This window comes from Panthera uncia (assembly GCF_023721935.1).
Source record: "Panthera uncia isolate 11264 chromosome B2 unlocalized genomic scaffold, Puncia_PCG_1.0 HiC_scaffold_24, whole genome shotgun sequence".
NCBI classification, from domain to species: Eukaryota; Metazoa; Chordata; class Mammalia; order Carnivora; family Felidae; genus Panthera; species Panthera uncia.
The window spans coordinates 43,692,265-43,706,401 of NW_026057580.1; the positions used below are offsets into that span (position 1 = coordinate 43,692,265).

The 14,137-nt window shown below is 36.5% G+C and overlaps 1 protein-coding gene across 4 annotated transcripts in view; it reads right to left on the reverse strand.

The window, feature by feature from the left end:
• The window catches only part of IBTK (inhibitor of Bruton tyrosine kinase), a 90,511-nt gene extending 78,064 nt beyond the window's left edge, over window positions 1-12,447 (reverse strand). For all 4 annotated transcript variants that reach the window (XM_049652904.1, XM_049652901.1, XM_049652903.1 and 1 more), the window contains exons 1-2: window positions 12,247-12,447; window positions 2,239-2,941 (exon numbers count right to left, since the gene is read on the reverse strand). In XM_049652904.1, the coding sequence (XP_049508861.1) occupies window positions 2,239-2,559 (321 nt within the window). In that variant the 5' untranslated portion in view covers window positions 2,560-2,941; window positions 12,247-12,447. The remainder of the gene's footprint in view (window positions 1-2,238; window positions 2,942-12,246) is intronic.
• Between the last annotated feature and the right edge of the window lie 1,690 nt (window positions 12,448-14,137).

Below are 14,137 nucleotides of genomic sequence, written 5' to 3' on the forward strand. Positions count from 1 at the left end.
AATTTGACAGTGAATTTTATTGTTCTGGTTCATGACTGGTCTATTCTGCGAGGTATCGGATATCCCTTCTAATAAAATATCTTTTACTTAGGTAACCGTAGTTGGTTTCTGTTTCCATGAAATAAGATATCTAATACACCAACACTTATTGTCCCATTTGTTTATTTAATTATTTGGTTTTGGTCTATCTCCTTCTACTAAAATAAAAACTCAAAAAAAAAGGATTCTGTCTGTTGTGTTCATTACACATCCCTAGGACCTAGATTAATGCCTGGCACTCATCAGGCACTCAAAAAAAAAAAACAAAAAAAACAAAATTGTTCCAAATAGTATTATAGTATTGCTATAAATAGTATAGCATTTAATCCACTAAATCCTATGATTTAGTTCTTCTATTTACAAATAGAAAAAATTAAAGTTTTTCCAGAACAGTAACATAAATAAACCACCAGTATGAAAGAATAATGGTATAGCAACAACAGATACAGCAAGACCCTACAAGCATAAACAGTCTTTGCCAGGCACACATCTTGTCATAGAATCAAGGAACCAAAGAAGATATGCATAAAATTCGCTGCCTCTACTCCAGCTTTTGATAGACAAGAAGTTTCTACTGAGGTGGTTGCTGTTGTTGTTGCTGTTGGCAAACAGGAACTGAAAGTATGGGTTTATATTTATTGTACAATTTATTTTGGCAATTAAAAAATCTTACAACTATAAAGTTTTTAATCAATGCAATTTATTTTAAATGTATATTTGTGTATGGTCTCTTTCTGACAACCATAATATCCTAAGGGCTATAGTTGACCAGAAGTAGAACTGACATGAACACTCCTATAACTGCAGCTCTTCCAATTAAACAACATTGAAAGGTCAAAGGACAGAAGAATATGCTAAAAATCAAAATGCAGACAGCGTATGTTGAGACCTGAATACTAAAAGGATAGGAAAGATTTCTGTGGGAAAATTTTATCAGTGGAACACATCCACTGTTAGATACCTATCATTGATCAATAGGGCTCTGATGATAACAAAAGACAGTCAAACCAAGGGCAAGGAGGCCCAAGGCCCAATTTCCTGGCTTCTCTTAGCCAAGGAGAAAAGAATGATTAAGGATTTCTAAAGGAAAATGAAGCCCCAAAGAGAAGGAAGGCCCAAAATTCAATCCAGACGCTATTTCAAACTGAAGCCCCAAATCCTGACACCTGAATAACAACCCCTATGATAACAGAAAATCCAAGGACCCCCTCAACCTTGATGAGACTAGCGGTAATCCAGCTTTCTAGCAGATACTTGAAAACAGCTGAGGTTTTAGAGGTGGGAAAGGGTGAAAGTAGAGCTGATAAAATGCTTTAACTCATACCAACTAGCTTCCTATATAAAATAAGATTAAAGTAAGGGAATTAAACCAATATTCAAACATTTTACATAGTAAGAGGAATTAAATTAGCAAACATTTTTAAAAATCAAAAATAGATGAAGACCCTTAAGCTAAGCTCCCTAATGTGACCAAAAGTTCCCTGAGGATAGGAAGTGTTTTGTTTTTCTCTGTGTCCTCTGCAAACATGACAAAATGCCTATACAAAAGAAATTTTTCAATTTTAATATCATGATGTCTGATTTTGAGTTTTTCATGTGCATTCATTAGTGAAATGACATTGAGGTATATCTCAAAACACTTCATTGTTTGGCTATAGAGTACAACACACCTAAATTTAATCTACTTGATGGGAAATTTCAAATAAATTAAGCTGACTCTAATCATTAATGTTTTCACAACTAATTTTATCTTAGCCAAACAAGAAATAAACATACTACCCAAAAACAGTCCCTGAATGTTATATTTCAATAACTAGTACCCTTTTAAAGTAGCTAATAATAGTTACATAAAAAGCGTATTTCTTAAGAATACTAAAAGATACATAATACTGATTAAATGATAAAATGTGTGGGATTTACTTCAAAATAGTATGAGATAAACAAAGTCAGTGGGGACATATAGAACACAAAACTAGCCAACAGTCTATTATATATTGTAAACTTTGGTACATCACAAAAAGTTTAAGTAAAAATATATATGGGATTTGAATTCTAAAGAAGAGTAGTTACAATAGAAAAAAATACCAAACAATTGATAAGAACAAACTCAAATCTTTGGAAAGTAAGTGGAGTCTTTGAAAAAGACTAAGAAAAACATATGCCAGACGAAATAGTTTTAAATAAACAAATGACACTTACCTTCAACAGAGACCAAACACAATCAATATGTCCATAAAAAATGCTTCTGTGCAAAGCTGTCCATCCTGATTCCTTGTCTTTCACCAGCAGATCCACTCCTTTTTCAATAAGCCAATCTAATACTCCTTTCTTTCCACAGGAGGAAACAAGGTGGAGAGCGTTTCTGCCAAAGGCATCTTTGATAGTTGCAGCATTGTAACAATAACTGGAGAGAAAGGCCTTTATCTGGTTTTCATTCCCCTTTGTTACCACAGAAAGGACATCCAAAGCATGTTTCAGGGATCGACACTTTGATGTACAGTCAGGGATGGAAGAATTCATCCTAATTGTTTTTAGACTGCTTAATTTTAGTTCAAGATAGTCCGTTAAGACTAATTTTTAAAAATGAAAAAGCCAAGACAAAACGGTGCTATTCAGAAAGATTTATAGAGAATAAATGACCTTTTTAGGATTATAATTTAAACCCTCACGGTAGTAGTATAAAACTATATACCTTTATACAATTTATTTTGGCACTTTAATCAAAAAATTATAAATAGCTCTATAAAGTTTATATCAAATACAAGTTCTTTATTAAAAAAAAAAAAAACTTTCCACAGTTTATAAATTATTCCTGGAGTCAAGCACCAAGGGGGAGTGAGGAGGGGAACTCCCCCCTCCACACTGTCTGGTCCTTTTAAATATCCATAATTGCAAGGGTGACCTATAAAAAAAAAAGGGAAAGAAAAAGTAAAAAATACAAAATCCACCTCTTGCTCTCCTCAAGTACTTTACAGCCACCTCCATATTTAAGTGCCCCTAATTCCTATTTCAAAAAAAATAAAAGTCTATCAACTTTTCACCTTCACATCCACAGTATTCTAGAACTATACTAATCATTCTCTTCTCCTTTAATCCAGTCTCCTGTTTAAGGTTAACCTCTGTATCTGTATTCTGGAGTCCACCTCTTTGCTTCCAAAAGCTTCATTCCTTCTCCCTTACATTTTTACACTTTTATTAGCTATGTCCCCACAAGCTATAAACACACTTAAATTTACCCTCTTTATAGCAATCCCATCTCAACCTTTACCCCCTAAAATTATTTAATTACCACCACCAGCACAACTCTCTCATCATTTGGTTTTTACTAAGAGCCAGGCACTGTGATAATGTTCTCTCTGCCTAGAAAGTCTCTACTATAAGAGGAGATAATAATTAAACATCAGGTATCAAAACAACTAGGTATCAACCTGGAAAAAAAAAAAAAACTTTACATACTTACTTTATACCTTACACCAATATAAATTCCAGATGAGTCAAAGACAAACATATAAATACCATAAAAGCACTAGAAGAGCATGGGTGACTCTTTTTTATAATTTCAAACAACAAAAAGTCCTTTCTACCTATGATCTGAAATTCAAAAGGTATAAAAGATTAATACATTTAATCAGTTTAAAACCTACATTAAAATAAGAAAGGAGAAAAAAACCTCAAAGAATATAACATTACTCCAAAAAAAAAAAAAAAACAGGAAATTTATTTTATTTAAAAAAAAATTTTTTTTTTAATGTTTATTTACTTTTGACAGAGAGAGAGAGACAGAGCATGAGCAGAGGAGGGGCAGAGAGAGAGGGAGACACAGAATCCGAAACAGGATCCAGGCTCTGAGCTGTCAGCACAGAGGCTGATGCAGGGCTCAAACTCACAGACCGTGAGATCATCACCCGAGCCGAAGTTGGACGCTCAACCGACTGAGCCATCCAGGTGCCCCAAAAACCAGGAAATTTAGACAGATTTTAAAAATGAGACTCATCTCACTAAAAAAAAAAAAAAAAAAAAAAAAAAAAATGAAAATTGAAACAAAACTGAGATACCATGTAACAACATGGATGGATCTACAGAGTATAATACTACGTGAAATAAGTAAGTCAGAAAAAGACAAATACTATATGATTTCCCTCATATGTGGAATTTAAGAAACAAAACAAATGAACAAAGGGGGGGGGGAGAGAGACAAATCAAGATAACAGACTTAATCACAGAGAATAAATTGATGGTAATGGGGGGATGGGTTAAACAGGTGATAGGATTAAGGAGTGCATTTGTCAGTATGAGCACAGGGTGAGTCACAGAACTGTTGAATAACTATTTGTATACCTGAAACTAATATACCAGTGTATGTTAACTAACTGGAATTAAAATAAAAACTTAAAAAAAAAAAAAAAACTATGAGATACCATTTTTTATCTATCAGAATAGCAAAGGTTGGTATTACTACGTACTGACAGGATTGTAAGAAAATAGGTTCCCTACCCCATTACCAGTGAGAATATAAACTTATACAATCTCTTTGGAGAGCAATTTACTAGTATTTATGAAAATGTAAAGTGTACACTTTTTTCTAACCCAAGCAATTTTACTTCTAGGAATTTATCTTAGAAAAATATATCCATGTGTGAAATGGCATAAGTATAGGATTATTCACTGAGTCACTGTTTGAAATAGTAAAGTGTGGAAAAAAACCTAGTTAGAAGTAATTATGTTATGTCCATGCAACAGAATAGTATTCATGTATGAAAAAAACAAAGTAGCTATATATTTACTGATATGAAATAATCTGCAATATATACTTCAAAATGTTTTTTAAAATGCGAAGTATATGTAATATCATTTGTGGAAAAGATGTATATGTATTTACATGTTCATGCTTGAGAATGCATGGAAGAAGTCTAGAAGAATACACAAAAGAATGGTTCCTCTGCAGAAGGGCACCAATGGTTGGAGTCAGAAATGGAAGGCAGACTTTACCTGCATTTTACTAGGAACCACTTTTAAATGCTTCACCATGTGCATGAAAAGCTATTCAAAAATAAACATCTAAAAATATACATAAATGCTAATATATTGATTAGAGAGGATATAGAAAATATAAAAAAAAAAAAACTCAGCCACCATATAAGAGCCTCTAGCTTCCTTTTTTTCCAATATGCTACGCTGTCTGCTTTGCCCCATTCAGATCTGGAGAAATGAAATACTATTTGTAAACTATCTGACAAACTACTATTCTTCAGTTTCTTTACTTCATGTTAGAAAACTAACTACTGATATATTAGAAATTTTATACCTAGAGTGGACTACTTTACAATCAACATTTCTCCATCATCTTTTTATCATCTCCTAATTTTTTTTTTCAGTATTTTTGTCCTCTGGATTTTTTTTTAATCTCTGGATTATAAGTAACTAATCAATCCATTTCATAATGGCTATATTTTAAAGATTTTATAATAGAAATTCTATGTACATTCTCTTCTCCAAGGTATCAAACTTAATAGAACAAACAATCCTAAAATTTGTATGGAATCACAAAAGACCCCAAATAGCCAAAGCAAGAGAGAAAGAACAAAGCTGAAAGCATCATGTCCCCTGATTTCAAACTATATTACAAAACTGTAGTAATTAAAGCAGCATGACACTGGCATACAAAGAAACACATGCATCAGTGGAACAAAGTAGGCCAGAAATAAGCCCACGCATAAATGGTCAATTAACTTACAACAAGGAACCAAGAATATACGATGGCAAGAGGAGTCTCTTCAACAAATGGTGCTGGGAACTGGACCCCTATCTTAAACCATACCCCAAAATTAACTCAAATGCATTAAAGACTTAAATGTAAGACCTGAAACCATAAAACTCCTAGAAGAAAACACAGGCAGTACACTCTCTGACATAGGTCTTGGAGAGGATTATTTTAATCTGACACCAAAAGCAACAAAAGCAAAAAATCAACAAGTGGGACCACATCAAATCAAAAAGCTTCTGCACGGCAAAACCATAAACAAAACCATAAACAAAATGGAAAAGCAACCTACTTTATGGGAGAAAAATTTTTGGAAATCATACATCCGAAGGGCATCTGGGTGGCTCAGTTGGTTAACTGTCTGTCTCTTGGGTTCAGCTCAGGTCATGATCTCAAAGTTCGTGAGTTCAAGCCCCACATCTCTGTTAGCGCACAGCCTGCTTGGGATTCTCTGTCTCCCTCTTTCTCTCTGCCCCTACACTGTTCACGCTCTCAAAAAAACTAAATAAACTTAAAAAAAAAATCAGATATCTGATAAAGAGCTATAATTTATATAAATATCCAAAGAATTCATACAATTCAAGAGCAAAAAACCAAACCATCAGATTTAAAAAATGAGCAAAAGATCTAAACAGACAATTTTCCAAAGAAGACATACAGATGCCCAACAGGTACATGAAAAATTGCTCAATATTGCTAATCATCAGGGAAATGCAAATCAAAACCACAATAAAATATCACTTCACTCCTGCTAGAATGGCTACTATCAAAAAGATAAGAAATAACCAGTATTGCCAAGGATGTGGAGAAAAAGGAAACCCTGTACACTATGGGTAGAAATATAAATTGATACAACCACTATGGAAAATAGTATGGAGGTTCCCCCCAAAATTAAAAATAGAACTACCATATGATCCAGCAAATCCACTTCTGGCTATTTATGCAAAGAAAACAAAAACACGAACTTGAAAAGATATATGTACCCCTATGTTCACTGCACAGTCAAGATAAGGAAACAACCTAAGCATCCATCAATGGATAAATGGATAAAGAAGTTACACACACACACACACACACACACTGAAATATTACTGAGTCATTCATTCAAAAGGATGAAATCTTGCCATTTGCAACAACATGAATGGACCTCAAGGGCATTATGCTAAGTGAAATAAGTCAGAGAAAAGTAAATAGCATGACTCTTTCATGTGTGGTATCTTAAAACAAAAACAAGCTCACAGAGAACAAATTGGTAGTTATGAAATTTGGGGGGGGGGCAGGGACAGAAATGGATGAACCAGTTATTTGCTTTTTCTTGTTTTAAATAAACTGAATAAATTTTAAAAATAAAACAAATTCTCCAAAATACTTTTTTTAATTTTAATTTTTTAAATATACACTTTGAATGACAAAGAAAAACAGTTATAAGAAGGTTATTTAGAGAGACACATATGAGTTTACTATACGTGTAGGGAAAACTGTGCACCATAGACAGGTACGAAGCATCGCCAATCTGCACTTTCCACTCCCATTTCAAACCACACTAAGAATAAGAAGTCCTAAATCTAACTGGTTCTTCGCTAGTCTGACTTCCCCATCTGGAGATGTCAGTAAAGAATTAGAGTACTTCTAGTCCCTTCTAGTTCTAGTTCTGTTTCTACTGGTCTGCATGTTTTATAATTTGATATAGGCTTTCTAACATCCCACCTTAAAGTGTTGGTGTCAAAAGCAAAGCATTTTGTAGTTAGTTAACATAAAGAAAAAGGCGCCAAAGCCTGAAGTGTTTAAAATGTGAAAACTGGAAAATAAGCTATACAGCAAAACAGTCACTTGTAGTTAACTTCATTCTTTTGAGGCTCTAAAATTTTTCCACCTTTGCATTTTCAGTCCATTCATAATACCTGAAAAGAACTACTTACCAGCAAATACCTCACACACTACACAAAAGAATTAAGGTATAACAGAAGAAAATTCCCTAATATGTTACTATATATAAACATTTTAATGGAAAAAAAAGAAATATCAAATGCAAAAATGGTAGCATACTAAAATATATGGAGAAACATACAGAATACTAACAACATAAATAAGGAAGTGACTAAGAGCTAATGTTTCTTAGCGTCTTACATATTTGGATTCAAATATAGCAATGCCAGCTGTTACCAGTTATGTAACTCTAAAAATTACATAATCTCTCATTTCTTCATTTGAAAATGGAGACAATGTCACCAACCTCAGAAGGTTACTGTAATGATAAATGAAACTACTAAGCACTGTACCTGGCAGTTCAACAAACAGGCGTTCAACAAACAGCAGCTTTCATTACTATTATTTCTTCAGTAACAAAAGGGTAACAAATTTAATCTCAAAATTCATGTTTGAACTTCACTGTCTCTGCTACCTGGTTCCCATGCATACTTCTACAATTAAACCACATATACTAAGGTTATCAAAATGACTTCCAAATTGCTAAATCTTTAAAGATACTTTCTGTTCTTACTTGACTCCCCTGCTTTTGAGTCATTAACACTGCATTCTCCCAAGGCATCTAGAAAGGGATACTGAAAGCATAGGGAATTACTGAAACATTTAAGCATGGGCTCTCTCTCACCACATCTTCCAAAGACTTTGTCACCTCCCCTTACCTTCGCATGTTGGCCTTCAGTCTTCTTTTCCTTTCTACTTCATACTGTCCGTGGATAATTTCAATTTCTTTCTAGTTTTTAACTGTAACCTACATGCTCATAATTCCCAAATCTGTCTCCTACCCTCACATCTCTCCTAAATTCCAGGCCCGTATTTCCAATTACCAGTGTAAATGTTATTTATGCATTCAACAAATGCTTACTGAAGGCAAAGAAAGCAAAGGAAATATTTATTAAGCATCTAATATGTACTGGACATCTTACATCACAGAGAGGTTAATTAAGTAAGCCAAGAGAATCACTGCACCAATAAAAGAGGAGTTACAACTCAAACACAGATCTGTTTAACAGCAAAGTTCAAGCTATTTCTACTACAATACACTGCCTCTCCAGTGCATCCACTGTATGTCACAAGGTACTAGGAATACAAAATAAATACGGCATGTATATTTCAGATAAAATGATAAAAGTATAGGCTCACGGATAACACTTAAGTGAAACTATAGCTCATTTAACATCTGTATTGAATGAGCAAAATTTATTACCTATCATAGTCTCTACCATCAAAGGGTCACAGTTTGATAGAGACTGATTTTTTTAAGGAATAAAAACATATTATAATAAACCTGGTAAAGATAAAAACAAGTGAATCATAGGAATAAGGAGTTGACGAGAGACATAGAGAAAATTTCCCATATTAGGATGAGCACAGGTTTCCCTGATAAATTCAGGGTAGGTGGACATTCAAGGCAGAGGGAACAGTGAATATAAATAAAAGCATGAGAATCATTTTAGTCTATCCTGAAAATTCCAAGTAATTCAGAAAACAGAAAAGAGTGAGGCCTAACATATACACAAGGATGGACCAGATTATGTAGACAGGCCTATGTGCCCTTCTTTGGGATAAAGAAAATGTGCAATTCAGAGACACATTTAGATATTTAAGCTCTTGAATTGACAAGATATGGTGATAACTCCCAGGTTTCTGGCCTGATGATACATAGGGCAGCCAAGCAGAGTTAAGGGGTAAAACTTTGGAAATAAGAAAAACAAAACAAACTTAAAGAAAGCAACAAATAAAAATTGAAGGTAGAAAGTTATTTTACATGTGAGGATTATGAAATGCTGATGGAAAACTGAGTTGGAGGAGTATAGCTAGCTACAGACAACTGTTCAGTCTTAAGAACTGGCCCACCACAAAAGGTGTTAGCCAGCAGAGGATGAGCTCTTAACAAAGGTCATAATCGTTCCACTTATCCTTGGTTAGGAGTTTAGGTATCTTCCTAAAACACAAATCTGATCATGCCATTCTCCAAACCCAATATCTCTATTTCACGTAAGGTTAGCCTTGTGATCTCAGGAAGAGGATATCAACTGAGTCTAGAGACCATGCAAAATTCAGACTCTAAATTCAGAACATCTGGCTCAGCTAGTAACCCAGGTACACCACTAACTAAATGATCCTAGGCATGTCACAATTTGCTAAGCTTCAATTCTCTCATTTGGAAAAAGGGGATAACAACTATTTCCCGAGTTGTTCTGAAAAATAAATGAGACAATTCATTCATATGTAAGCACCCAACAAATATTTAAGAGGAAAAAAAAAGGGAGGAAACGGGACATTATTGGTAAGGAGGTCGGAAAATGGCATAACTACATTAGAGTCCTTTCTGCTTGGAATCCTTTTCACCCAAACTTTTACAAGGCTGCTTGACATGCCATGGCTTACAGAGTGTCTACCATCTGTTGAACTTTCATACGGACAACCACGGTGCGTCACATAAATTTCAGCCTCATACTGCCCCTTTATATATGAGCACCTTCATTTTACAATGAGGAAACTTATGTGAAAGTTTAAGTAGCCTATACTCTAGATTCCACCTACTCTCCTCTACCCAAACTGCTCTCTCAAAATGCAGTTAGGAAATCTTTAATGAGAAGTAGAATAGTGTAGTAGAAAAAAATTACCCTTATTTGTAGCCATAAGAATTGGGTTCCTACTATCTAAAAGCTTGGCCAAATAACTTAATCTCCCTATTCCAATATCTCCATCTGCAAAGTAGATGATAATAACTTGCCCTGTTAGTATGTACCTTTGCCTACACAAAGATTTTAAGTTCTTTTGGGGTGGGGGGAGAATACTGTATTTCATTATATTTCTTACTATATATATGTGTGTGCAATATATATATATAGTATATATACTTATATATCTAAGTATATACACACACATATATTCAATAAGTAGGTTTATTGGTAAAAACACTAATACTAAAACATCTTCCTTTTAAACTTATATACATTAAATTAACTTACAAAGCTACAAATTATAACTCATAATTGAAGAGTCATAAACATCTTTAATTCCTTGTGTTAAGTCCTGAAAAGAGTTCACGTAACAATTTTAAAACACAAGCACTTACTCCTTTAGGAAATTAATAATTTTGCTATCAATATTACATTTTAGTCTAACATTTTCTCAAATATTCTCTTGGTACAAAAAATAGGAACTTGAATACTTTATCAGTGTTTCACAACAGAATAATTGCCCAATTTTAGGGGGCAGGCACATCTCTACATGAGGCAAAAAGTCATTGACCTATTAATAATAACAAACTTTGATACCGTTTATAATAATAAGCCAAGTAATACTGAGCTCCTTTATGTAATAGGTAAATCCATTTATGGTCTATGGAACTTTATATGGTCCTAAAGCATAATGAGAGTAAAAGAATGTATTAAGTTCCTTCATAGAATTTAGGATACTAAGAGCCCTCAATGCAAGGTTGTTGTTGTTGTTTTTTAATTAAATAACGGAACAGCCATTTTTAAAAATTTCTTGAGGTAAATTCTGCTTTGAATAAAGTTTCTACAAATATCTGTAATAAGTTCTTTGTAGAAAACAGATCTTTCTGTCTTCATCTAATCTATATCAGTTTCTAAAACCAATTAAAAAGCAAGGAATTGAAAATAGAAAAAGGAGTGAGAAGAACAAGTAGCTATACAAGAATGTGAACTGGTACATTATGGGTAAAGAAACACAACCACTCATAAAAGTCACATTCTTTCAGTAATTCTATAAATACCGAATTTCGAACGCTCTACTTCGAAGCATGGAGCGGCGGAAAGGGGCGGGAGTGCTATACCAATTTCTGCTTCCTAAAAAGAAACCCTGAGGTTTTATTAATATGTTGGAAAACAGTAGCCAAGGATGTCTGCTGAACTAAAACTATTTAGAACCGGACAAGACACAAGAATAAAAAGCCTCTATCGTCTCTGTCTCCCCCACCCCCAAAAGAACCGGTCCCTTTTCACCGGTCTTGACTACAGTCAATTCACACAGAACTTCACAGTTAGTATCCCCAAAGTGGACTAAAACTATGTGACCCCCAGGAAGGGATAACGCTCCAAGGAATGGCTTCAAATTCAAGGTTCCAAGGGAAGTGATAGGGTCAACTATCTGAAACTAGCAAGGCAGCAACGCTGGAGGGCGTGTCAGGCAGGCCAGCAACGTAGCACTTTGCTGAACAGACCATTCATTAGCAGAGCCACGCTGCGGGGAGGAGGGCGCTCTGACTCGGGCCCCTCCGCCCGCTTAGCGCCGTCTTGCACGAAGTGCGTCAGTCTCGGGGCCACTGGGTCTCTTCCCCGCGGTCCATCCGCGCCACTGGCGTCCCCAGTACCCCGCACCCTCTGGAAACTGAACACTGTCCCATCGCCCCCCCGCCACCCCCCAGGCTGAAGAGACGCCGTCGCCTAAACCCGCTCCGCACGGGGGAGCCGCGCTGAGCACTCCCTCACCAGTCGCTAGATGAAAGTACGCCGGTGGTCTCCGCGAGACGGACACACAGTAGCGCAGGGACTCATCCTTAGTGAAGACAACAGGAGAAACCGAACGATGCCAGGGGGAGGCTGGTCCCCACGCACGGGAAAGCTGCGGAGGCGACTGCAACCACAGCCGCGACTACAGGCACGGGGAAGGGGGCGGGGGGGGGGGAAAAAGGCCGGCGCGGGCGGGACCCAGGAATAAGACGGGCGTTGATTGGCTGGGGCTCGTGTATGCCTCATGAGGATTGGCTGGTGTTTGCTCAGAAGGCCTCGCGTGGCAGCACCTAAACTGGCCTTTCCCGGGAATCCGAAGGGAACATGACCCCCCGGCCTTGGGATTATCGGCGCAACCCGGAGGTGGGGAAACATAGCAGTTGGGGACTCTCGGCCAACAGGCCAACAGCGGTGGTGGAAATGTCTCTTGCAGGGTCAGCCATGGCCTAGGCAGAAATGTCAGCTGCAGCCCTGGAATTCAGGATAAACCCCGGTGCGGCGCGGGCCCTGGAGACTTGGCGGAATGCCTTGGGCAGCCGGTCACCACGCAGCAGAAGCCAAAAGCGGAGGCATCTTGCACAGAAGAGTTCTTCCGTCGACCCAACTGTGGGGTCATTGGAAAGCCAAAGTCATTGTCTCGCGCAGAGACGCATCCTTGTCCTTTCCTGCCCGTTTCTACATTCAGATTATCTAAGAGTCACTCCCTTGGTCTGAATGCTTCACTGCCTTCTTAGATCGCTACTGTGGGACTTGCTGCCCGTTAGGGTCGCGTCGCTTTTGTGCCTGATCTCCAGGCTCACACTCTGCTTTCCCCCACTTAACTCTGCATCCAAGGCCGGTTTTAAAAGTGGCGGAGTGGAAAAAAAAGAGAGTGAGAGAGAGAGGAAAGAAAGTAGCAGTCTTAGGAAGAGGAGGAAATCGATGCTAGGATACTAAATGGGAAAACACTGCTGCCAAATGTCTCATACAGTAGGCATTCAGTAAATGTTCAAGGAGGGGTAGTTTGACTCAGAACAAACAACACTAGCAGTTAGGAGTTGGCTGTACAGCTTTGCCACGTTGTCAATTCTACACGCCACTCTTTCTTCCATCTGTAAAACCAAGTTGGACTAGATGTCATTTCAGCTCTACTCTCTTTGCAGCTGGTTAGTGAGGGGAAAGGGTAAATAGCTCTCCTGCTGCCCTTCCCAATACAATGTTCTTTCTTTGCCCTTATTCTCATTTCCGACTTTGAGGTAACAAAACCCAGTTAGTAATGTAAAAATTAAGTGATTTGAAAATAAGCTATATATGAGGACTTTTGTATTAATGAAGAAACCAGTAATGAAAAGAATAATGTAAGTAAATGTATAGACCTGACATAAATTCAAATCTTTTCTCTCTTATAGATGTAAAGCAAGTTAATTAGCTTTTCTGAAGACTCACTTTCTTCATTTGTAAAATAGGATCGGTAATGCATTTTAGAAACAAAAATACATTCACATTTGTGGAAAATGTAGTTATATAGATAGAGTGGCTAGTACTTCATGAATAATCTTACTTTTATAAATCAGAAGGTATTTCCAGGGGCCCCTGACTGGCTCAGCTGGGAAAGTATGTGACTTTTGATCTGTTTGTGAGTTCAAGCCCCACATTGGGTGTAGGGATTACTTACAAACAAAATCTTAAAAGAATAAAAAGTATTCCCATAGCAGCAGAGTTATTCCAAAAGTCATTCATTCATTTTAACAATTACCAAGTGCAAGCACTGGAGATCCAATAGTGAGAGAAAACACATATGGACCCGGATAATCCCAATGTAAGAATAGATTGCAACCTTTACAAGTACTACAAAGAATACTATCAATTTAATCTGACTTCTCAAAGAAGT